We start from the raw sequence: 26,201 nt of genomic DNA on the forward strand, positions 1-26,201 counted from the left end.
TTACCTAATAAAACATTTATATTTATATTAAAATACATATGTGAATGACCCTATTTTCAGCTCAGAAGATTATTGTGTAAAGTGGCCAATGGGACTTTTGTCAACCTAATATGCCTCCAAGACTTATCAAAAGAATTAAATATGTCACCATAAGTTTTTTTAAAAAGAAAGTGGGAACTGAAATAAGTAAGAATAATGATATTTATTTGGAGTAAAAGCTGTGGATAGACTAAAAGACATTATATATTTACCAAAATCATGAATGTTTACTGAACAGTATGTTCCCATATATTCAGTAATGCTTATTCTACTTTTAATATATTTAAAATTAGAGTATTAAGGCATTAATATTGTATATGAAATAATTTTATTTTTCTATAAATGTAATTAATATGGTAATCAAATAAATTTAAATTGATTTGAATATGGTATTCTTTTTCTTTTCCAGATTTCTTTGGAAATGTCATAATAAAGTTGCAAAATAACGAACTGTTTTTCTTCAAATTTGAAGTGGAAGAAGTTTTAAAGCTTACTCCTTGGGAAAATGAACATAAAAAGTTTCTATTTTATTTTAACCCTTCTGGAGATATGTTTTTGGTAACAATCAATGGCACAAAAATAAACCGCCAAGAATATCCATTGAAATTAGAAGTATTGAGTTCTGCAGCAAAAGTGGACGATGTTTGCCCATTTATAGCATTTGAAAATAATTTGAATCTCCAAGTGCATTATATAGACATGGGAGACAAAGTGACATTTTGGGGTCAGATAGTATTTTTAGAAAATAAGGGTTTATCAGTAAGTGTTGAAATCTATAGGCCAGAACTGTTGAAGACTAAAGAACTTATCATTTATGAAATAGCTCGTGGAATCTGCACTAAAAATAAGGTGAGTGCCAACAATTTACCTCCTATAAATGTCTATAGAATGTTCAAATTATTAGACCTGTTTTTTAAGGACTGTTTTATTGTTGTTCTAGACAACTTAACAAAATGAAGAAGCTTTTTATGTTTGATCTGAGTAGTGTTTTCTAAAAATACTATTGTACCTTCTTTTAAATAGCAGAGTATACTTCCAGAAAGCCACATCAGTTTTAAAGACATGTAAAAGTACAATCTGAAATGTCCTGTTTTAAAATTAAGTATTATTATTATTAAGTATTAAGATAAGGCAACTGAGTTAAATCCTGACTTAATCTTGTTTGGAGTAGATCTATTTAAATAACTGGGAGGAGTTAGTGTGAATACATTTAAGAAAACTTTCTGGGATTAATATACTGCCATAATGTACATTTCTCAATTCTTTGCTATTTCTATGGGCCAGACACACATGCACAGAAATACACAGCAACCAATGTATATCTTCTGTGCTGTTTGCTGTTTGGCAAATTGCTGGGAGGCAGAAGCCTTTTTTCCTTGTCTCCCCACCAAAAAAATTCTTATTCTCTGGAAAATACGGTATCTTTCTCAAAAATTCCCTTCTTCCATTCTTTTGTTTATCTTTATTAGAAAATTTTGTGCAAATAACAGTATGCAATCAGAAATATAGTAAATCAGAAAGAAAGCCAGACATTAAAATTTAGAAAAAAATATAAACAAATTAAGGAACACTGTATGCAATGTTCCCTCTAATTTTTTTTCAGTGTGGGCGGAAAAGTATAATGTCTGAGCGGCACATTTTCATGCCGGGGCGTAGATCGTTTTCTGTGGAGTTTCAAAATGGACTCCTGATCTCCTGATCTGCTTCGAAAAGAGTGCACTGGTCAGACAGATAATCCTCAACTTCTGTTCTGACCCCAATGGAGGCCAAAGATTTTATCTCCTGAGTAAGATGGTTATTAAGTGAGTTCTGCCTCACTTTACCATATATAGCATTTGAAAATAATTTGAATCTCCAACTGCATTATATAGACATGGGAGACAAAGTGACATTTTGGGGTCAGATAGTATTTTTAGAAAAGAAAGAAAGCAATAGAGAGAGAGAAAGAAAACGAGAGAAAGAGAGAGAGAGAGCAAGAGGGGAAGAGAGATAGAAAGAGTGGGAGAGAGAAAGTGAGAAAAAGAGAGAGAGAGCAAGAGGGGGAGAGAGAGAAAGAGAGAAATGACTCTTGATTTAAAGCATATGGTAAAAAGCACCCAAATAATAACAGAGAAAAAAAACCCCAGCCGTTTGGGTGTGTGTGTGTGAACTCTTGAACCATTTCCAATAGCTCACCTGTTATTGGAAATGGTTCAAGAGTTCACACACACACACATACACACACACACATACAAGGGGGGAGGAGACAGGGATGGAAAAAGAGGAGAAGATAGTAATAATAATAATAGATTTTGGTTTTGTTTTATTATTAATTTCTTTTAATAAAAAAGAAGGAAATTTTTTTCTTATTTGTTCGTTCGTTCGTTCGTTCGTTCGTTTATTTATTTATTTATTTATTTATTTATTTATTTATACTTCTATGCCGCCCAGTCCCAAAGGGACTGCCGCTCAGACACTATACTTTTCCGCCCACAGCAAAAAAAAATTAGAGGGAACATTGCTTTGAGTATTGTTTTGTTTGTTCTTTATTAACTTTAATTAATTTTTCTATTTAGATATATGAATTTAGGAATTGCTGATCTGTTTTAATAAAGTTAGAAGTATTGATTATAATAAGATATGTAGTAGGTGACACTGATTTGGATTAATGCATAAATGGAATTGAATTTAGAATTGTTGGGGAGATTAATGATATTAATGATTTTTAATTGATTGAAAACAGAATATTTAGAATTTTTTCCCCTTTTTTCTTTTCTCAAATTGACTGAAATTTAAGATTAATAATTAAGTAAGAAATGTAGATAAGTATTAATTGACTAAATGTTAGATGGGTTGAAATAAGTTTTAAATTTGGGATTAGGTAAATGTGCTATTTTGAGGAGTGGGAGGTTGAAATTTGTATATGTTTATGTTTTGTTTTTAATTTTCTTTTGTTAACATCTGATTGGCTATACAAGGTTTTCTTGGTTTATAGAAAAATGTATAAAGAAAGAAGGAAGCACTTTGGCATAATGGTTAATAAGTTAGAAATATAATTGGTGTTAAGGAGGGAATTTAATTAAAAGAAAATTATGTAACTGGATGACAAAATCAGAAAAAAACCCTTTCGCAATTTTTTTGATGATTGATATTAGTTATTAACAAAATACCGCATTTTATTCATGCAATATTAGATGGTACACTGTGTTGTTTGAATGTATGTTGAGAGAAAAATTTAAAACAAATTTACAGCCCCCCTCCCAAAGTCCTTCCTTCCTCCGTCCCTCCATTCCTTCCTTCTTTTGTTCCCAGCATTTCTCCTTCCTTCCTTACTTGTTCCCTCCATTTCTCATTTATTCATTTATTCATTTATTCATTCATTCATTCATTTATTTATTTATTTGATTTGCATGCCCTCTCCGTAGACTTGGGGCGGCTAACAACAGTAAAAAGACAATATAAACAAATCTAATATTAAAAGTAATGTAAAAACCCCAATTTAAGTAACCAATCATACATACAGACATACCATCCATAAATTTTATAAGCCTAGGGGGAAGGGAATATCTCAATTCCCCCATGCCTGACGACAGTAGTGGGTTTTAAGGAGTTTACGAAAGGGGGAGTTGGTTCCAGAGGGTCGGGGCCACCACAGAGAAGGCTCTTCCCCTGGAGCCCGCCAAATGACATTGTTTAGTCGACGGGACCCGGAGAAAGCCAACTCTGTGGGACCTAACTGGTCGCTGGGATTCATGTGGCAGAAGACGGTCCCGAAGATATTCTGGTCCAGTGCCATGAAGGGCTTTTTAGGTCATAATCAACTACGGAGTGTTGGTGTGACATGGGCATATTTAGGAAGGCCCATGATAGCTCTCGCAGCTGCATTCTGCAAGATCTGAAGTTTCCGAACACTTTTCAAAGGCAGCCCCTTGTAGAGAGCATTACAGTAGTCGAGCCTCGAGGTGATGAGGGCATTCTCAACAACTATCGCCCAGTCTCCAACCTTCCTTGGAAGAAGGCGATTATCTAGGCCCTCAACAGTCAGGATTCAGGCCCGACTACAGCACGGAAACTGCTTTGGTCGCACTGATGGATGATCTCTGGCGGGCCTGGGACAGGGGTTTATCCTCTGTCCTGGTGCTTCTTGACCTCTCAGCGGCTTTCGATACCATCGACCATGGTATCCTTCTGCGCCGGCTGGAGGGGTTCGGAGTGGGAGGCACTGTTCTTCAGTGGTTCTCCTACCTCTCCGGTTGGTCGCAGTCAGTGTTAGTGGGGGGTCAGAAGTCGACCTATAGGTTGCTCACTTGTGGGGTACCTCAGGGGTTGGTCCTCTCCCCTCTGCTATTTAATATCTACATGAAATCGCTGGGTGAGATCATCCAAGGGCATGGGGTGAGGTATCATCAGTATGCAGATGATACCCAGCTCTACATCTCCACCCCTTGTCCAGTCAGCGAAGCAGTGAAAGTGATGTGCCGGTGCCTGGAGGCTGTTGGGGTCTGGATGGGTGTCAAGAGACTCAAACTCAACCCTGATAAGACGGAGTGGCTGTGGGTTTTGCCTCCCAAGGACAATTCTATCTGTCCATCCATCACCCTGGGGGGGGAGTCATTGACCCCCTCAGAGAGGGTCCACAACTTGGGCGTCCTCCTTGATCCACAGCTCACATTAGAGAATCATCTTTCAGCTGTGGCAAGGGGGGCGTTTGCCCAGGTTCGCCTGGTGCACCAGTTGCAGCCCTATTTGGACCGGGAGATCATCCATCAGAGCAACCAAAGTAGTTTTCGTGCATCCTTCCTTCCTTCCTTCCTTCCTTCCTTCCTTCCTTCCTTCCTTCCTTCCTTCTTTCCTCCCTTCCTCCCTTCCTTGTTCATTTCTCCTTCCTTCCTTCCCTCCCTCCTTCCTTCCTCTCCACTTCTCTCTTCCCTCTCCCTCTTTATTCCTTCTCTCCCCTTCTCTCTCATTTGTTTCTTTTTACTCTCCCTCATTCTTTCCCTCCATCATTTTCTCATTTTTCTCTTTCTCTTTTTCTCTCTCTCACAATCCCTCCCCCTATCACTTCCCCCCTGCTCTTCCCCTCTGACTCTTTGCCTCCATCTCTGTCTGAGCCAATAGGGAGGGAAGGGGAGTGGTATTTCTCCCAAATTCCTGGCTTGAGGCAAGTCTAAAAGCCCAAGAAGAACTGGCAGAAGGCTTACATTTAAGGAGGGGGAAGCAGACCTCTTTTTTTTTTCTTCAGCTGCTCAAAGTCTATTAAGAGAGCCTTCGGGGCTTACTGAGCGCCCTTCTCCCAGTTGGAGCAGCTGAAGGGAAAAAAAGCGTGGTGTGCTTCCCACTTCTTAAGAGAGCCTTCAGGGCTTACCAAGCACCCTTCTCCCTTTGGAAATCACCACCCCGCTTCTCTTCTTCTTACGCCCTGGTGAGGTAGCTGCTCCCGCCCCGGCGCATTCTGCCAGCAACAAAGATCGACAACTGCTTTAATCCTTCCTGCCCTGGTGCCCGATTTGAGACAATGCAGCCCCGCTTGCCCCGCAGAGTGCTCAGGTGCAAATCCAAGACGCCCAGTGCCCTCTCAGAGTCAGCCCCATTCTGGCACCATGGGCGAGTCGGAGGGAGGGTGGATGGAGGGGAATGGGGGAAAGGAGCCAGCCGGGCCTTTCAATCTCTCTCTCTCTTTCTCCCTCCTTCCACAGGGTCAAAATAGAGTCAGTTTGAAATTCGCGCCACCTGCACACCATGGGTGAGTCGGAGGGAGGGCGGATGGAGGGGGATGGGGGAAAGGAGGCAGCCAGGCCTTTTGCTCTCTCTCTCTTCCTCCCTCCCTCCACGGGGTCAAAATAGGGTCAGTTTGAAAGTCACGCTGCCGGCTCCACCTACCTCTCCAGTGAGCATCCTGGCTCAGCTACAAATTTGCCTCTCTCTCTGCCACGACCCCGACGTGGAGGTAGCAAATGGCCACGCCTGATCTTCATTGATTGGCTGGTTGTAGGGGGGTTTCCCATAGCATCACAGTGCCTGGTCTCCGCCATAGCCCTCATCCTCAAGGCATCTGGAGGTGCTGGGCAAAGGTTCGGAAGATAACTGCAGCGGTGACTGTTCCATCGGTGGCTACCTCCGCGCGGCAGTTGGAAACTGCCGTGCAGAGGTCTGTAAACACATGCGCGGCTGTGTGGCCATGCAGCTAAGAGGGAACATTGACTGTAAGGTCATTTATTAAACAGGTATAATGGTATGGTATGTAACATCACAGAAATATTAAATATTGTATGCTTTTTTCCATAAAATATTTGCCATCTATAACTAAACATAATTCAACACAAAAGTCTGTGGTCAATAGTCCACAGATTAAAACAGTAAAATATTTTAAGAATATTTGTGGATCACTCTATAAGGACAATAATGTACTTAAAAGTGCTAGAGTCCACTGTACAACATTGCCAAAAAAGCACTAAGAGTTGTTAATCTAATCCTATGTAGCTTTTTCTCTGGCAACATTGCACTTCTAACCAAAACAAACAAAACATTTGTTAGACTAAATCTAGAACACAGCTCATCTGTCTGGAACCCATATTGCATATCAGACATTAATACAATTGAAAGAGTACAGAAATATTTGATAAGAAGAATCTTCCACTCCTCCACTCGCAACAAAATACCCTATTCTACCAGACTTGAAATACTGGAATTAGACAATTTACAACTATGTCACCTCCGAACTAATCCAAATGTAGTTCATAAAATCATATATCAAAATATCCTTCCTGTTAATGACTACTTCACTTTCAACTGAAGCAATACATGAGCACATAATAGATTTAAACTAAATGTAAACCGCTCTAAACTTGACTGCATAGAATACAACTTCAGCAATAGAATGATCAATGCCAGGAATGCCTGGACTCTGTGGTTTCTTCCCCAATCCCCAAAAACGTTAACCTTAGATTGTCTACAGTTAATAATTAATAATAATAATTTATTAGATTTGTATGCTGCCCCTCTCTGAGGACTCAGAGCGGCTCACAACAAGCAAAAACATCATATACAAATCCAATATTAAAACTGTTTTAAAAACCCTTATCAAAAAACGATCATACAACTCGAGCAAACCATACATAAAACAAAACAGCTAAGGGTATATTAATTTCCCCATGCCTGGCGACACAGATGGGTTTTCAAGAGTTTATGAAAGGCAAGGAGGGTGGGTGCACCAGGCGAACCTGGGCAAACGCCCTCCTGGCCACAGCCGAAAGATGGTGCTCTAATGCGGTGTTTTTCAACTAGTGTGCCGGGAGACATGGTCAGGTGTGCCGCGAAGCTCAGTTTCGTGCCCAGCGGGAGCTTCCCTTGCAGGGGCAGCAACAAATGTCCTTTGGGGCCCGGCGGGAGGGCACTTGCAGCGGGATATAGAGAGATATAGCAAGAGAGACAGCGAGAGAGAGAGATAGCAAGAAAGAAAGAGACAGAGAAAGAGAGATAGCAAGAGAGACAGAGAGAGAAAGCAAGCAAGAGAGAGAGAGCAAGAGAGGGGGGAAGGAGGGAGAGAGAAAGACATAGAGGGAGGGAAGGAGGGAGAAAGAAAGAGAGGAAGGAAGGAAGGAAGAGAGAAAGGAAGAGGGATGGAGAGAGAGAGAAAGAAAGGAAGAAAGAGGGAGAAAGAGGGAGAAAGAAATAGAGCGAAAGGGAGGAAGAGAGATATTTTTTTGGTCCAAACTTTTTTTTAGCCCCCCCCCCCCCCATTCAATGTTCCCCAGGATTTTGAAAATATGAAAAATGTGCCATGGCTCAAAAAATGTTGGGAAACACTGCTCTAATGTAAGCTGTGGATTGAGGAGGATGCCCCAGTTGTGGACCCTCTCCGAAGGGGTTAGTAATTCCCCCCGCCAGGGTCATGGACGGACAGATGGAATTGTCCTTGAGAGGCAGAACCCACAGCCACTCCGTCTTGTCAGAGTTGAGTTGAGCCTGTTGACACCCATCCAGACCCTAACAGCCTCCAGGCACTGGCACATCACTTCCACTGCTTCACTGACTGGACATAGGGTGGAGATGTACAACTGGGTATCATAAGCGTACTGATGATACCTCATCCCATGCCCTTGGATGATCTCACCCAGCGGTTTCATGTAGATATTAAATAGCAGGGGGGAGAAGACCGACCCCTGAGACATCCCACAAGGGAGAGACCTAGAGGTTGACCTCTGACCCCCCCCCCACTAACACTGACTGCAACCGACTAGAGAGGTAGGAAGAGAACCACTGAAGAACAGTGCCTCCCACTCCCAATCCCTCCACCCGGCGCAGGAGGATACCATGGTCGATGGTATTGAAAGCCGCTGAGAGGTCAAGAAGCACCAGGACAGAGGATAAACCCCTGTCCCGGGCCCGCCAGAGATCATCCATCAGCATGACCAAAGCAGTTTCTGTACTGTAGCTGGGTCTGAGCCCTGACTGTTGAGGGCCTAGATAATCGGCTTCTTCCAAGGACCTCTGGAGCTGGAGCGACACCACCTTCTCAACAACCTTCCCCATAAAGGGAAGGTTGGAGACTGGACGATAGTTGTTGAGTATAGCTGGGTCCATGGAAGGCTTCTTGAGGAGGGGGCGCACAAGTGCCTCCTTGTAGGGAGCTGGGAAGGACCCCCTCCCCACAGAAGTGTTGAACCTGGACCAAGCTCCATGTCACCTCTCTACTGGCCGAAACCAGCCAAGAGGAATCCAGCAAACAGGTGGTGGAACTCACAGCTCTAATGGCCTTGTCCACTTCATCAGGTGTCACCCAGTCAAACTCCTCCCAGACAGAGGGACAAGGACAGGCCCCAGTCACCTCAACTGATTCGTTGTCAGCTGACACTGCAATCCAATTGGAGTCAAGGTCCATCAGGATCTGAGCAACTTCATCAGTGAAAAATGAGTTAAATTTCTCGGCACTACTCTGCAAGGGCTCCCCAGCCCCCTCCCCCCCAGTTAAGAAGGGAGTGAGTCACCCTGAACAGAGCGGCTGGGTGGGATTGCACTGATGCAATCAAGGCGGCTTGATATGTGCATCTTGCCGCCTTCAGCGCCACTTTGTAAGTCTTAATATGAGCTCTTCCAAGTGTTCGGTCAGATTCAGATTTACTTTTCCTCCATCGCTTCTCTAGATGTCTCTTCTGCCGTTCCAACACCCGGAGTTCCTTGGTAAACCAAGGAGCTCTCTGGGGCTGGTGCCACAGAGAGGTTGCAACAGCGCAATCCGGTCAAGAACCCCTGTCGCAGCCTTGTTCCAAGCCACGGCAAGAGACTCTGCCGAACTGTGTACAAATGAATCTGGTAAAACCCTAAGCACTTTCTGAAAGCCCTCAGGGTCCATCAGGTGTCTGGGGCGGAACCACCTAATCTGTTCCGCCTCCCTGCAGGGAAGGATTGGATTGCAAATTTCAGAGAGAGAAACTCCTCCCTCTGGGCCCCAGTTGACCTCTCCCCGTTTCTAAGAGGTCTGTAAGGGATGTGCATAAGCACACCATTGTGCCTACCATCCCTGTCCTACTGTCCTATTGTCCTCTTTTATCATTACTTATTAAATTTATTATTAGAGATGAAAAAGACTTTGCAGGTTATCTAGTACAACCCCCTACCCAAGCAGGAGACCCTACACCACTCCAGCCATATGGCAGTCCAATCTCCTCTTGAATGTGTCAAGTGTTGGGGCATTCACAATCTCCGTTGGCAGGCCATTCCACTGGTTGATCATCCTCACCTGGAAAATAGTGTAAATCTCTCTTCTCTGTGGCAGCCCCACAAGTACCTGTATATTTCTATCATGTCCCCTCACCCTCCTTTTTGCTAGACTATCCATGCCCAGCTCCAGCAAACTCTTTTCGCATGTCTTGGTTACCATTCCCTTTATCATTTTGGTTGCTCTCTTCCATACCTATTCCAAAGTTTTTATGTCCCTTTTGTAGTGGGGTGACCAAAATTGAAAACAATATGTGGTCTGACCAGGGCAACATATAATGGTATTAGTACTTCCCTAGTCTTGGAGTGTATCCCTCTGTTGATGCAGCTTAAGATTGTGTTGGCTTTTTTAGCTGCCGCTGCACATTGCTGGCTCTTATTTAGTTGGTTGTACACCAGGACTCTCTTAGTCAGTACTATTAAGCGTGGTTTCCCCCAGTGTTTATGTGTGTTTTGGGTTTTTCTTGCCTAGCTGTAGGACTTTGCTTTTCTCGACATTTAACTTCGTTTTGTTTGTTTGGGCCCACAGTTAATCTATCAAATTTTTTTTGTATTTTAAGCCTATCCTCTGGGGTGTTGTCTACCCCTGCCAGCTTGGTGTCATCTGCAAATTTGATTAGTTCCCCCTCTATTCCCTCATCTAGGTCATTGATGGAAATTTTTAAGAGCACCGGGCCCAGGACTGAATCCTGTGGTACCCCGCTGCCTACTTCCTTCTATGCGGATTTTTACTTATGTTTATACAAACTACTTCCATTTTATACATGTTTGACAAATGAATTAAATAAATAAATGAATAAATAATAAAATAAAATAAAAACTCAACTGCAGCGTTTCAAACCTGTACTTTGTGATGCATTCAAACAATACATATTACATGAGGCCACTTGCATAAGAATCTTTCCTAACATTTTCAAGATCAACCAAGATCAGAAAGGTCTGTTCTGCTATGACTAATCTCAAAATGCAATATTTAATTTTAAAATAATATTCAGATAAGATACAATTCTATATCTGTTGGGGAAGGGATACTAAGTTGAAGCACATATAAATTATTTATTTGATGTAGATTGTGTAACTTGATTTCCATATTTTATTTATTAATCAAGTTTTATATTTTGCTTACCTTAAACCTTACCTATCCAAAGACTTACTTTGGAAAGTAATGAGATGGGTGGCATATAAAGTAAGTAAGTAAGTTAGTAAGTAAGTAAGTAAGTAAGTAAGTAAGTAAGTAAGTAAGTAAGTAAGTAAGTAAGTAAGTAAGTAAGTAAGTAAGTAAGTAAATAAATAAATAAATAAATTAAAGATTTCATATGTGTTTTATGCAACTTTCTCCTAATATATGTTTATTAGAAATTCAGAGGAAGGTATTTTGGGTCTAATTCACTGATGCATTTATCCATTGTTTCTCACAGACTGTAACATTTTATCATGAAACAGATTATTCTGAACTGCTTGATTATCAACTTCAGTTGTAAGTTAAAATTTATTAAGATAAAAATAATAATTCAGTATCAATACACTATTTGCATTCAAGGATGTCAATGCATTTTGTTTTTAACATATTCCAGTATTGTAGAGTTATATTCTAGGTTCATAGGATCCAGGCTAAGGTTTGGCTTACTCTTATTGATTAGGGCGGCTCACAACAACAAAAACAATACAAATCCATACATCTCATACAAACCATACATAAAATGGAAACGGCCCAGGGGAATCAATTTCCCCATGCCTGATGACAGAGGTGGGTTTTAAGGAGTTTACGAAAGGCAAGGAGGGTGGGGGCAATCCTAATCTCCAGGGAGAGTTGATTCCAGAGGGTTGGGGCCGCCACAGAGAAGGCTCTTCCCCTGGGTCCTGCCAGACGACATTATTTTGTCAATGGGACCCGGAGAAGGCCAACTCTGTGGGACCTAACCGGTTGTTGGGATTCATATGGCAGAAGGCGGTCCCGAAGATATTCTGGTCCGATGCCCTGAAGGGCTTTATAGGTCATAACCAACACTTTGACCGGAAACTGATCGGCAACCAATGCAAACTGCGGAGTGTTGGTGTAACATGGGCATACCTGGGGAAGCCCATGATTGTTCTCACAGCTGCATTCTGCATGATCTGAAGTTTCCAAACACTCTTCAAAGGTAGACCCATGTAGAGAGCATTACAGTAGTCGAACCTCGAGGTGATGAGGGAATGAGCAGTGACTCCCGGTCCAGGTAGGGCCACAACTGGTGCACCAGGCGAACCTGGGCAAACATTCCCATCGCCACAGCTGAAAGACAGTTCTCTAAAGTAAGCTGTGGATCGAGGAGGACGCCCAACTTGTGGACCCTCTCTGAGGGGGTCAATAATTCCCCCCCCCCAGGGTAATGGACGGGCAGATAGAATTGCCCTTGGGAAGCAAGACCCACAGCCACTCCATCTTATCAGGGTTGAGTTTGAGTCTGTTGACACACATCCAGACCCTAACAGCCTCCAGGCACTGGCACATCACTTCCACTGCTTTGTTGACTGGACATGGGTGGAGATGTACAGCTGGGTATCATCAGCGTACTGATGACACCTCACCCAATGCCCCTGGATGATCTCACCCAGTGGTTTCATGTAGATATTAAATAGCAGGGGGAAGAGGACTGATGTCTGAGGCACCCCACAAGGGAGAAACCTAGAGGTCGACCTCTGATCCCCCACTAACACCAACTACGACCGACCGGAGAGGTAGGAGGAGAACCACTGAAAGACACTGCCTCCCACTCCTAACCCCTCCAGCTGGTGCAGAAGGATACCATGGTCAATGGTATCAAAAGCCGCTGAGAGGTCAAGAAGCACCAGGACAGAGGATAAACCCCTGTCCCGGGCCCGCCACAGATCATCAATGCAACCAAAGCAGTTTCCATGCTGTAACCAAGCCTGAGACCCGACTGTTGAGGGCATAGATAATCGACTTCTTCCAAGGACCACTGGAGCTGGAGCGACACCACCTTCTCAACAACCTTCCCCATAAAGGGAAGGTTGGAGACTGGACGATAGTTGTTGAGAATGGCTGGGTCCAGGGAAGGCTTCTTGAGGAGGGGGTGCACAAGTTCCTCCTTGTAGGGAGCTGGGAAGGACCCCCTCCCCAGAGAAAGGTTGACAATCTCCTGAACCCAGCTCCATGTCACCTCCCTTCTGGCTGAAACCAGCCAGGAGGGACACAGATCCAATAAACAGGTGGTGGAACTCACAGCTCCAATGGCCTTGTCCACTTCATCAGGTGTCACCAGATCAAACTCTTCCCAGACACATGGACAAGTACAGGCCCCAGCCACCTTGACTGGCTCATTGTCAGTCGACTCTGTTATCCAATCGGAGTTGAGGTCCGCCCGTATTCGAGCGACTTTATCAGTGAAAAATGTGTAAAAATCCTTGGCACTGCTCTGCAAGGGCTCCCCAACTCCCCCCTGGTTAAGACGGGAGCAAGTCACCCTAAACAGAGCGGCCGGGCAAGATTCCGCTGATGCAATCAAGGCGGAATGATATACGCATCTTGCCTCCTTGAGCGCCACTTTGTAAGTCTTAATATGAGCTCTTACAAGTGTTCGATCAGATTCGGACTTACTCTTCCTCCATCGCTTCTCTAGACGTCTGTTCTGGCGTTTCAACTCCCAGAAGTCTCTTTGTTAAACCAAGGAGCTCTCAGGGGTCTAGTGCCACAGAAAGGTTGCAACGGCGCAATCTAGCTTTTGCTTCGTCACTTTTTATATCCATGTCTGTTTTCGGGTTCTAAATTTTTTTGCTTCTGCTCATGTCCACCACATATGATAAAAATGTTCTGATATTTACTGGCATTTCCAGCATTTCATAGTCTTATCTTTAAACATTTTAGCAATTCTTTCTGGTACCATATGTCAGCTGTAAAACATTTTATATAGATTTTCTTTATAGGCTATTGCCTTAATCAATTTATAGTTCCTTTCCCAATGTTGTTTCCATTTGTCTAATTCTATTGTATGTCCAAAATTATGTACTCATTTAACCATAGTATCCTTAACTTGTTCAAATTCTAACTGGATGCAAAGTAGGTAATTATATGGTTTCTTAATTATATTTTCATTTACACCTGTTAGTATTTCATCTTTTTCAATATGATGTTCTCTGTTTTACTATTTTTTTCATATCTTGTTTGAATTTGTAACTTCATAAACTAGTCCATTATAATTCCTTGTTCCTCTAATTCTTGAATTGATAAAGCTTTCCTTCATCTGTCAAAATGTCCTTATATTGTAGTATATTCTGCCAATTCATTCTGTTTGGATGGGTTAGTGCTTCTATTATTGACATCCAACTCGGTATGCTCATATAATATTTCCCTTTTAGTTTTTCCCATACTGAATATAATGAATTCCTAATATAATGTCTCTGGAAATAACTATGTATTTTATTTTTCCCATACCATATAAATGCATGGCAGCCCATCTGAAAGTCATGTTTTTCCAATATCAAAAATCTTTGATTTATTAATAGCAATAACAATAGCATTTAGACTTATACAGTGGTACCTCCACTTAACAACTTAATTCATTCTGTGACCAGGTTCTTAAGTAGAAAAGTTTGTAAGTAGAAGCAATTTTTCCCATAGGAATCAATGTAAAAGCAAATAATGCATGCAAACGCATTAGGAAAGAAATAAAAGCTTGGAATTTGGGTGGGAGGAGGAGGAGGAGGACAGTTGCTGCCGAAGGAAGAAGGTGAGGTGAGGGGAATAAAACAAATCCAAAACTTGGGCAGAGGGTGTGGTTATCCACCTCGGGGCCACTGCATTCCTTTCGCTCATGAGGAGGAATTGATGATCCCATGCTGTTTGGGGATGCTGATTCTGTTGAATCAGCCCAGAATCTCCTTGAAGGGGAGGGGAAGAAAGGGACCTGGTTTGGTGCCCATTTTGGGGTTGGCATACCCCACAGGTATCGTCCGAGAACCTCCACCAGCAACAGAGTGGAAGGGGTTTGCCGCTCTTAACTGAGGTGACTACGATCGGAAGCATAGAGAAAAAGTGAAGGATGTCATCTGGAAAGTGAGGGAATGTAAGTTTTTGTTTTGGAAGTTGAAAAGAAGAAAGCTTTGAAAGAGAAGGTGAGCACTTTGCCGGAGAGGAAAATACTTTCAAAGACTGCTTTTGTTTGTGATCGGGAGCAGTGTTCCCTCTAATTTTTTGAGGGGGTGGGCGGAAAAGTATAGTGTCTGAGTGGCAGTCCCTTCGGGACTGGGCGGCACAGAAATATTAAATTAATAAATCATAAATCATAAATCATAAATCATAAACAAACAAACAAACAAACAAATAAAAAACCCACCCTGTTTTGCCTCAGAGAATTTCAAAATAAAATACTGTACTGTGTCTATAACAGTGAGCTCATAATAGGGCAACTCTATCAGTATCAAAATGCCACTTAAATAGTTGAGCTAGTTTCAAACTAGATTTTGATTTTCTTTCTCTCTTCCTTACTCCCATTCTTTTTCTTTTTCTTTTCCTTCCTCTCTTTTTTCTACCTGTTTCTCTCTCTTCCTCTCTTCCTCTCTCTCTCCTTCCCTCTCACTCTTTCCCTCTCAGCTTCTGGGCAGGTTTGGAAAACTCTGAGTTGATGATGATTTTTAAGTGAGCGATTGCTCACTGCTCAGCTTAGAGGGAACTATGATCGGGAGACAAGCTACAGCGGAAGGTGTAAAGCAGCTGTATTAACATCAGAATTGTTTAACTGAGTTTAAATGGACATGAAAAGCTAATCAAAACTAAAACTGAAACCGAGGAATTTCATGAACTTGGAAATGTGGACGTAGAATTGATTTAAAACTTATTGTTCTGATTGTGTTGGAATTTAAAAGAAAGGACGGCAACTGTGAGCCTGCGTGGTGAAAAATCTGTTGGCGAAGTTGAGGCAGCATTTGGCAGGAATGTATGCTCCGCCAGATGTGACCTTGATTCAATCGAACTGTTTATATAATAACTGATAAAAAGAGCTGAGAACTGAGGAAGAATATTTTTCTGCTGAACTTTATGTGAACCTGAAAGGGGGGAAAGAAAAGAAAAGAAAAGAAGAGTTTGATTTTCCTTCTGAGGCTTTTATGCTTTGAGGCTGTATAAAGATTTGCTACTGGGCAGCTGGTCAAAGTTGGAGCTTCGAGAAATAAGAGATTTATGTAGTGACATATGCACACACATTAAAGAATGGAGAGAGGAAATAAGAAACAACACTAACCCCTTAATTGAAAATATAAAAAATCTTCAAAGAATTTCAAAACAAGATGATTATGACAACATGGAGGGAAATACAAGAAACAGATGAAAAGAATGATGATCAGATTGATCAGCACACAGGAAGCGATGGAAATATTAAAGTGATATACATTGGACAATTTCAAAATGGACAGATTAAAGGACATACGATTGATAATTTAGACAGTTTAAAGCGGTTAGAAAATGGCTTGATTAATGAGGGAGTTGATGGTCACATGTTTAATGATGATTATAGTAAGATAAGCACTAATAGTAAATTTTTCCGGGCTTGGGTTCTTAAGTAGAAAATGGTTCTTAAGAAGAGGCAAAAAAACCTTTAACACCTGGTTCTTATCTAGAAAAGGTCTTAAGTAGAGGCATTCTTAGGTAGAGATACCACTGTATTCTGCCTTACAGTGCTTTACAGCCCTCTCTAAGTGGTTTACAGAGAGTAAGGATATTGCCCCCAACAATCTGGGTCCTTATTTTATCAACCTTGGAAGGATAGAAGGCTGAGTCAACATTGAGCCTACTGAGATTTGATCTGTCAAATTGGTGGCAGCCAGTGATCAGCAGAAGTAGCCTGCAGTACTGCGCGCTAACAAATGCACCACCAAGGCTCTTCAATAAATTATTATCTCTTTAATAAAATCCATTCTCTTATCCATGTCAATACTGTTGCATATTAAACTAGAATAGAATAACAGAGTTGGAAAGGACCTGGAGTGGAGATCTTCTAATCCAACCCCCTGCTTAGGCAGGAAACCCTACACCACTTCAAACAAATATTATCCAAGCTCTTCTTAAAATCTTCCAGTGTGGGAGCATTTACAACTTCTGGAGGCAAGTTGTTCCACTGATTAATTGCTCTGTCAGGAAATTTGAGGAGCTCCTACAAAAATGAGGGAGTCAGTTTATTTTCCAAAGTACCAAAAGGCACAACAAGAAACAATGGCTGGAAACTAACCGAAGAGAGAATCAACCTGGAACTAAGGAAAAATTTCCTAAGGGTGAGACCAATCAACCATCACTAAAGGCTTTCAAAAAGAGTGAGAGAAGTACACCTCAAAAGGACAGTGCCCGTAACCACTAAAGAAATGCAGAAAATTAAAATATCCATTCCCCTTTTAAAAAAAGTCAACCCCAAAACAAACGCAACAGTTGAGAGGGAAGCTAAGAACAGCTGCTCAGGCTAATAAAAAGTCTGGATATGCTGCCAAAAATCATTAACCCTTCCAACTCTATTATTCTATGTTCTAAATTGGGTATTTCACAGCAGAAGCAATACACCTGGCTGGTCCACAGATACATTAAATTCATGGCCTGTATAATCAAACCACATCATTGTCCCCTCCTGTATCTTTCCCCCCAGGAAGAAACACGTTAAGTGGAGCTATTAACTGAAGGGGGGGGGAGAGAGAAAGAAACCTTCTCTTGTGCTTTATTTTTAATTGGTTCTCCAAACAGCCTAAGCAATTTACTTATGGTTCGGGTGAACCAGTGAGAACCGGCTGCATTTCACATGTGAGATAGTCTTATAGAGAGAAAGGCATTATAGTCTGTTTAATCTATAAGAAATTTGGTTAAATTTCTAATGAATTCTTGCCCTGCTATTTCACAATGAAATTTATTTATATCATTTTTTATTATATAAAAGCTCAGAAAAATAACTGAAATGTTTGAAATGTTTCTCTCTCTTTTTAATCATCAGTTTTGATATCTGTTTATTATCTTTTGTAGAAATTAGCTAGTTCAACTTAAATGGTTGCGGAATATTATTATGTATGAGAATATTTTGTCTCAACTATTGGTTATCAAACATAAATATAGAATATTTTTTAAATTATTTTTTATTAAATTGTTTTAAAAAGCATAATCAAAAATATATATATACATTGCCATAGTTGCAATATTTGCAATACACAAACAAAGAAAAAAAACATACATACACTTCTAAAGGAACAAAGAACACCCTTGACAATTATAAAATTACAAATAATGTAAAAATAACATCAATTTCCTCTTGAGAGAAGGAAAGTTACAATCTTGTTGAATATCAAATTATTTTCTGGTGAATAAAAATCATCGGCATTCACTATTGTTCTTTTTGGTTATCAATGTCTTCTCTATTATTATTATTGTTTTTAAACCGCCTTCTGTACACTTTTTATTTATTAATTTAATTACATAAAGATTTGTTTTCACAAAAACCATTCTATTTGCATCATATTTCATCTTTCTGTCAATAAATACATATCTTAACGCATTGTTATTATTGTAATTCAATTTGAACTTCTATTTCTCCTCTTAAACCAATCATAAAATATGTTCCATGTTTTATAATAATCGGAGTCTTCTTTGTTTTTTAATTTTAATGTTAAAGCATCCAGTTCTGCGCAATCAAGAATTTTTTTTAGTATTAATGAATCTTCCGGAGGGTTAGGCTGTTTCCAGCATTGGGCTATTGCCATTCTAGTTGCAGTCAGTATGTGTATCAGCAGATAGTATTTATTTTTGTCTAATTTTTTATTTATTATTCCTAGCAGGAACGCTTCCGGTCTTCTGTTTATTTTAATTTGGAATATATCTGTTAGCCAATTTTGTATTTTAATCCAAAGTTTCTTTATTTTTGGGCAGGACCACCAGATGTGGTAATAAGTCCCCATATGTTCTTTGCACCTCCAACATTGTGGATTTATCCCTTTGTACATTTGTGCAAGTCTTGCTGGAGGGAGGTGCCATCTGTAATACATTTTGTACAAATTTTCCCTACATGCTGTTGATTTTGTTAATTTGTAGTTTCTGGACCATATCGTATCCCATTTGTCTAGGCTTACACTGTATCCAAAATTCCTACCCCAACTATGAATATTGTTTTTGACTATATAATCTTCCATTTTATAGTTTAATAGGTATTTATAAAGTTTCGAAATCATTTTCTGATCTGGACCTAACATTACTTTATTCAATTCTATTTCTCCTTTTTGTATCCCATTTGTTCTTTTATCTTCTTGATATCTCGATTTTATTATATTGTATGGCCACCAGTCTATTCTTATTCCATTTTTTTCTAATTGCTCCCTTGTTTTCAATTCACCTCTTCCATCTAGTAATTTATAATAATTAACCATTTTATTTAAATCTTTTATATTGGGGTGCATTATGGCCTCCATACTGGAGAACCATTGTGGGGTTTGTGAATAATGTGATCTTTTAATCTTGGTCCATACTTCGAAGATCGAATTTCTAATAATGTGTTGTCTAAAGTATTTATGAGTTCTATGTTTCCTGTCCCATAGGAAGGTGTGCCACCCTACCATCAAGTCATGGCCTTCTAGAAATAGTAATCGTTTATTCTCTAATTTAATCCAGTCTTTTAGCCAATCCATAATTGATGCTGTATAGTATAGCTCAAAGTCCAGCAACCTGAAACCTCCCTGCTTTTTATTATCCTGTAGATACTGTATTTTGATCCTTGATTTTTTTTCCTGCCCAAATAAATTTTTTCATAATTCTGTTACATTTTTGAAAGACAGGTTTTTTTTAAAGTAACTGGAATTGTTCTAAATAAATATAAATATAGAATAATTTTATAGGCACATATGTTGAATACTCAAATTATGGCAGAAGAGAAGCATTTTCAATTTTATTCCAATTTTCTATGAAAGTCAAATTTGTAATAAGTTAGTAGATAGGTTAATTTACTAATAATATGAAAGCAGAAAAGTATATGCAGATTGTGTGTATGGGTTTATACACACACATACTAAATATATCTTCTAATATAGTGAATTATAATATCTGATTTTTTTTTCATATGTGTTCTTTTACATGTAGATCATTATCTAAGGGTGTCATGACATTTGAATTTCAGCCTTCAGAAACTGGAAATACATGCTTAACGAAACCCATGGTATGGTAACTAAATAATAAAGTGTAATAAATAATAAATTACAGTTGAAATCAAAATCCCAAGTAACATAAGGAGGAGGCAGCTGGAGCAATTCAATATTATTGGTTACTGATTATAAAAAAGAAAAGATTCTGCATTTTATAAAGAAAAAAATATTTTTATTATTATATTTTAGTATTATTGGAATTTGACCTGGGATCGATCAATATAATAATAATGATAATGATTATGAGGATGAGGATGATAATAATAATAATAATAATAATAATAATAATAATAATAATAATAATTTATTAGATTTGTATGCTGCCCCTCTCTGGAGACTCGGAGCGGAGAGTCATAACGGAGAGTCACAATTTTCACAATGACATTTAGTAAAGAAATCTGTTGCATTTAGAGTCTGTAAACTGTAATTAGTAATAAGTAATGCATGATCTACTTCTGAAATGATCTGGGTTTCTCTGAGTAGCTACTCCTCCTTTCTGAAGAAAGGTTACAGTATTTTTCTAACTTTCTGATTTATTATTTTTCTGCAAACATTTGTGCATAAATAATTATCTTTAAAGATCTGGTTAATAAACTTTTTTTAGTTGGGCTAAAGTTTTGAAAAAGACAAAAAACCCGAGCCTTCTGGCTTAGCCAGCCATGCCAGCTTGGTGGGGATGGTGGGAGAGCTGCAGAAAGCTCTGGGGATTAGGTGGAGGGCCTAGCACAACCACGACTTTCCTGTAGGCAGGTGGAGGCAGTGCAGTTGGGGCGCAGGGCAAGCATCATGTGGGAACTAGGAAGGCAGTGGGGTGAGGAGTGAGTGAGTGGGTGGGGCGAATGATTGGGCAGAGCGAGCAGATAGGGGTGAGACCGGCAACTGGGTGGGAAGGGGAAGGGAAGGAAGGCTTTGCTAGCCAGAACTCACTAGCGATTCGTTGACCCAGACCACCACCTGTTCCATAGAATTGGTCTGAACCAGGAGAAGCCCACCTCTGGAGTACTTGCATTTCTGCTTCATGTTTAGTTATTATTATTATTTGCACAAGAAGGTGGAGATCAGTACCTTTGGTGGTGTGTTTGAGGAATAGACTCTCACAAAAACTTTTCCTTAGCTATAAAAGTATTCTGAATGAAAACTTTGGGCCTATGTATATCTAAAACACAGATGCCATTTCAATTATAGTGGGAAGCATTTGGTCAAATAGTGCCCTAAATGTTAATAGCTACATCTTCATTATTTCATAACAATAATGAAATGTGTAAGTGGCTTCATATATCACAAAACCCAGAGAAACAGTGAAATATGATAATTAAAATATTGATTATATTGGCCATATGTTCAAGAAACTCAATCTCGGACTGTCATTCCCTACCAATCCAACATAGGGCAACTACTCTGAAAAAACTTTTGTAAATGTTTTCACTGTGGGGTTGTTGTTGTTTTTAGCTTTCTCACATATATGTTGGCTGTCCTCCATGGAAAAAAATAATTGTAAGCAAGTAAGTTGTTTCTTTTTCTACTTTTGTGTTATCCACTTCTATTTCCTTGTAACAAAGTTAAATATTAAAACAATAAAAAAATTAATATAAATAAATGTCTGTGCATGTAACACATATAAACTTTATTAGCCGTATTAAATATTAATATTGTACTGTTACAAGAAGAAAGTAGAATCATAATTCTTTATTCTTGTGTTTTGATTTATGTGCATGGATTTAGGGCCAATAAATTCTCAATTTCATAAAATTTCCAGATTTAAATTTTTCATATAAACATCTTTCCTTTATAAAATGTATCTGTAAGGCATGATTTTACAATTTCTCTAAGAACAATGTTCAGGCTCTGTAAAGCAGGATTTTTATAAAAAAGATGTTGAAACTCTGGAAAGAGTGCAGAGAAGAGCAATAAGAATGATTAGGAGACTGGAAGCTAAAACATGAAAGAATCATTACAGGAATTGGGTAGTCTAATGAAAAGAAGGACTAGGGAGAGACATAATAGCAGCATTCCAATATTTGAAGGGCTCTTACAAAGATGAGGTGATCAAACTATTTTCCAAAGCACTAAAAGGCAAGACAAGAAACAATGGATGGAAACTAACCAGGGAGAGAAGCAACCTCGAACTAAGGAAAAAAGTCCTAACAGTGAGAACAATCAACCAATCACTGGAGGCTTTCAAAAAGAGACTGGACAAGTTACAACTTTGTCTGAAATGGTATAGCATTTCCTTCTTGAACGGGTGTTGGATTAGGAGACCTTCCAACTCTATTGTTCTATGTTCTATTTTATCTTTAGCTTCATACCTAAATATCTTTTATTCTGGAGATACAGTATTTTTTGAAGTATAAGATGCACCTTTTTACACCCCCCCCAAAAAAGAAGGTGAAAATCTGAGTGCATCTTATAGACCGAATGTAGCCTCACCCACCCAGCCATCCCCACCATTTTCCTCTGCCTCCCAGCAATTTACCTCCTTGCAGCAAACAGGGAAGAGTCTGTTAAGCCAAGCAATTCATTATCAGCTTCCCAATCCTCAGCTGATTTGCCATGTACTAAACTGAAACTAGTTGCAAGTAGGCAAATTGGGAGAGAGGCAGGGGCAGAATTTTATTTTCTTGTGCTAATAAATTGCTGAATCTGGATGCAATTCTGGAGGGAAGTTAATACTGTAACTACAAATGTCTGTAGAATGTTCAAATTATTAGACTTATTTCTTAAGGACTGCTTTATTATTGTTCTAGACAACTTAACAAAATGAAGAAGCTTTTTTTAAAAAAATGCTTTATCTGAAGAGACCCAGTGCTATTGTATCTTGTTTTTAATTTTCACATCAATTTTAACAGCTCTGTACAAGTATAGACTGAAATGTAACAGTGTCCTGTTTAGTATTAGATAAAGCAGGTGAGTTAAATCATGACTTAGTCATGTTTGGAGTAGATCTATGTAAATGATTGGGAGGAGTTAGTGTGACTATATTTAAGAACACTTTTTGGCATTAATACACTGCCATAATATACATTTATCCAATTCTTTGCTATTTCTATGGGTCAGGCACAAATGCACAGAAATACATAGCAACCAGTGTATATCATCTGTGCTGTTTACTATTTGGCAAATTGCTGGGAGGCAGAGGCCCCTTTTGCTTGTTTTCTAGTGTTGGGCAAACCCAATGAAGTTCAGGTTCGGCAAACTTACCCAAACTTGGCGGTGGAGTTCGGGTAAGTTTGCCGAACCTGAACCCGAGCAGCCGCAGCACTGCTGTGGCGTCCTTTTCCATAAAAATAAACAAGGAGTTGGGGAATCCCATGATGGGATTCCGGGGGGGGGGGGGGCTTTGACGTCACAGAGACTCTTTCCTGGCTGGCCGAAACGGGGAGTTGAGGAGGAAATAAAGCCACGGGCCAGGAAGGAGTCTCCGTGATGTCAAAGCCTTGCTCCCGGAATCCCATCGTGGGATTCCCCACCTCCTTTTGCTTGCAATGCCGCTGCGGCGTCCTTTTCGATAAAAATAAAAGGAAGCAAAAGGACGTGGGGAATCCCACAATGGGATTCCGGGGGCGGGGCTTTGATGTCACAGAGACTCCTTCCTGGCCTGTGGCTTTATTTCTTCCTCAACTCCCTGTTTCGGCCGGCCAGGAAGGAGTCTCCATGACATCAAAGCTCCGCCCCCAGAATCCCATCGTGGGATTCACCTTCTGGGCACTGCCGCTTTGCGGTGTTCGAGCAAACGCCGCACCTGAACCTGAACTTTTTTAAAAGTTCGGGTTTGGATTCGGCATGCCGAGCACTGCAAAGTTCGGCACGAACCCGAACTATGCAAGTTCGGTTCTCCCAACGCTATTATTTTTCTCTCCCAAAACTAAGGTGTGTCTTATACTCTGGTGTGTCTTATACTCTCCAAAATACGGTAATTATTTTAAGAAAAATGTTGTTACAGACATAGATATGTGCATCCAGACTCTATAAAATAGACTAAACACACAAATATAGCAAGTATTATTTGTGTTTACAAATTTCTGGAAAAATGAAAGGCAAGCTGAAGAAAATATAATTTTTGAGATAAATGCAGAATTTGAAACATTTACAGCATACAGACCCAAGACTACTAATTAGGATATATATATAAATGTCTATTAAGATATGACACAGACAAAACAAGTAAATGATTTATGATAAAGTAGAGAGTACAAAAAGAAGTACAATTCTATTAAATTCCATTTATATCTATCCCTACAAAACCTATGTTTTCTTCCCCCCTTCTGAATCTTCCCTTTTTTAACCGTTATCTCATAATACTTAACTTATCTTTCCAAGAGTAGCTTTTCTGTATTCTATTTCTTGTATCCTCCTCTAGGTGTTGTATTCACTTTCCTTCAGTAGATGTCTCTCTCAGATCTCTATACTGTCTCATTTTCTTTTCTTCTTTTTTTTAAACTACCAAAAGGTTTTAATTCCGTTTTACTAGTGGGGAAACAAAATGTTATTTTTCTTCCTTTAATCTTTTCTATTTTGTTCTTTACACGTTTCCCCAATTTTTAATCCACAAGAATTTTACTTGGGCTTTCACTCTGTTACTCCCACTTTTCTATTTTCTATTCTTTTCTGCACTCCAGCATTCACTGTTTCAATCTTTAAAATTTTCAGAATCCATATTTTAACTTTATTGTTCTCATGAACTACCCAATGTCACTCCAGCTCCAATGCTTCCTTCAAACACCGCTCTTACACAATACATTAGTCCAGTTGCCCCAACTTAAGAGCCCTCTCTGAAAATGTCCCCCCTCCCCACTGTCGATTTGAAGAGCATTTTTCTGACCTACTGGGGAGCTTGCCTTGCTCCAAAACGCCTCTTCTTCCCTCATCTCTCGAGGACAATTCTGGTTCAAAGATCTCCTGAAGGTAGTTTGTCTGGATGGATTTTTGCAAATCTCATTGGAGCTTCACTATTTTCCAGCCAGTATCGCCATGACTCTTCCAGTTCCATCAAAAACCTTTTCCCCCAGGTTCTTTCCTTTTGTTTCTTTTGTTTTATTTTTAAATTTCTCCGAGTTCAATTGTAAAAATAAGAATCTTCTTGGGTTTTTATGTTTTAGTGTCTGTTTTGTCCTTCTCCCTTCATGAAATTTCCTGATTGCTAATTAGCTATTTTCTTTTACCTGTGAGTTGGCCAGTCACTCACCCAGTTCCAACACTCCATTGAAAACACCGCTCCTGCACAAAAACTTAGTCCAGTTACCCTAGCTTTGAAATGGTCATTTTGAAATGGCTGCCACCCCCTTTGCTGATTCAAAGAGCTGGCTCTGACCTGCTGAGGAACTTGTTCCTCTTGTTTGTCCGAGACACCTCTCCTTCTTCACCATCCCTGCAAGATGGTTCCAGTCCAAAGGCTCCCCTGACAGTGGTTAGTTTGGCTGGATTTTCACAGAATTCATTGGAGCCCACTATTTTTCAACTAGTCTCACTGCAGCTTTTCAGTTTTGAGCACCCATAATTTCTGAAGGCAAGCTGTTGCACTGGTTACAGACATTCTTCACTGTTAGGAAGTTTCTTAACTCCAGGTTGCTTCTCTCTTTGAGTAGTTTCCAAACATTGTTTCTTGTCCTGAATTCTGGTGCTTTGGAAAATAATTTGTCCCCCTCTTCTTTGTGGCAACCCCTCAAATACTGGAATTCTGCTATTAGGTCAGCTCATTCCTCCTGAATGAGATCTTGAATAAGAGCAGCCTGGTTATTAACTGATCTGGCATTTAGCAGCCACAGCTGAACCTCAGGGCCTCCAAGGGTATGTTGTCTGGAAACTGAGGATAAGCGAGTGTGCGAGCGCAATTTGTCGCAATGCAAACCGGTGGCAAAGGTAAGTGGAACCCACTCTTGTCTATAATATACCTTTACAGTTTTAACCAACTAGCTCAAGATGTGATTTGGGGACACTGAAAGAGAAGGTTAAAAGTCATATTCATACAATGCTGTATATGTATATATTTGGAATCCTGTATATGTATAAACACCTTTTTCTCTTTTGTCATAGTAAATCTTCAGATTGTGAGAATTTTACCTTCACTATACCTTGGTAAGAAGTATATAAGAATTACATATAAAACTAAACATTTAAAATGGTTAAATCTGCATCTAATTCTGAGTATTGACTGTAAAAAGGAACCATAAAGGCTTCTTTACACATTATACTTTTCCTGTAAACAAAGTAGCAACAATTGATTTTTTTAAAGGCAAACACTGCATCACCAAAATGAAAACTCAGTCGGGAAAATAAGATTAGCAAATTGAGATCAGATGCAAGCAATCTATAATAGA

The 26,201-nt window shown here is 39.8% G+C and overlaps 1 protein-coding gene across 1 annotated transcript in view; it reads left to right on the forward strand.

The window, feature by feature from the left end:
- The window catches only part of LOC139157370 (cation channel sperm-associated auxiliary subunit epsilon-like), a 144,080-nt gene that overhangs the window by 85,799 nt on the left and 32,080 nt on the right, over window positions 1-26,201 (forward strand). The window contains exons 8-12 of the mRNA XM_070734069.1: window positions 449-888; window positions 11,154-11,212; window positions 19,826-19,901; window positions 21,337-21,389; window positions 25,918-25,959. Coding sequence (XP_070590170.1) covers window positions 449-888; window positions 11,154-11,212; window positions 19,826-19,901; window positions 21,337-21,389; window positions 25,918-25,959 — 670 coding nt within the window. The remainder of the gene's footprint in view (window positions 1-448; window positions 889-11,153; window positions 11,213-19,825; window positions 19,902-21,336; window positions 21,390-25,917; window positions 25,960-26,201) is intronic.

The sequence above is a fragment of the Erythrolamprus reginae genome, chromosome 1, assembly GCF_031021105.1.
Source record: "Erythrolamprus reginae isolate rEryReg1 chromosome 1, rEryReg1.hap1, whole genome shotgun sequence".
NCBI classification, from domain to species: Eukaryota; Metazoa; Chordata; class Lepidosauria; order Squamata; family Dipsadidae; genus Erythrolamprus; species Erythrolamprus reginae.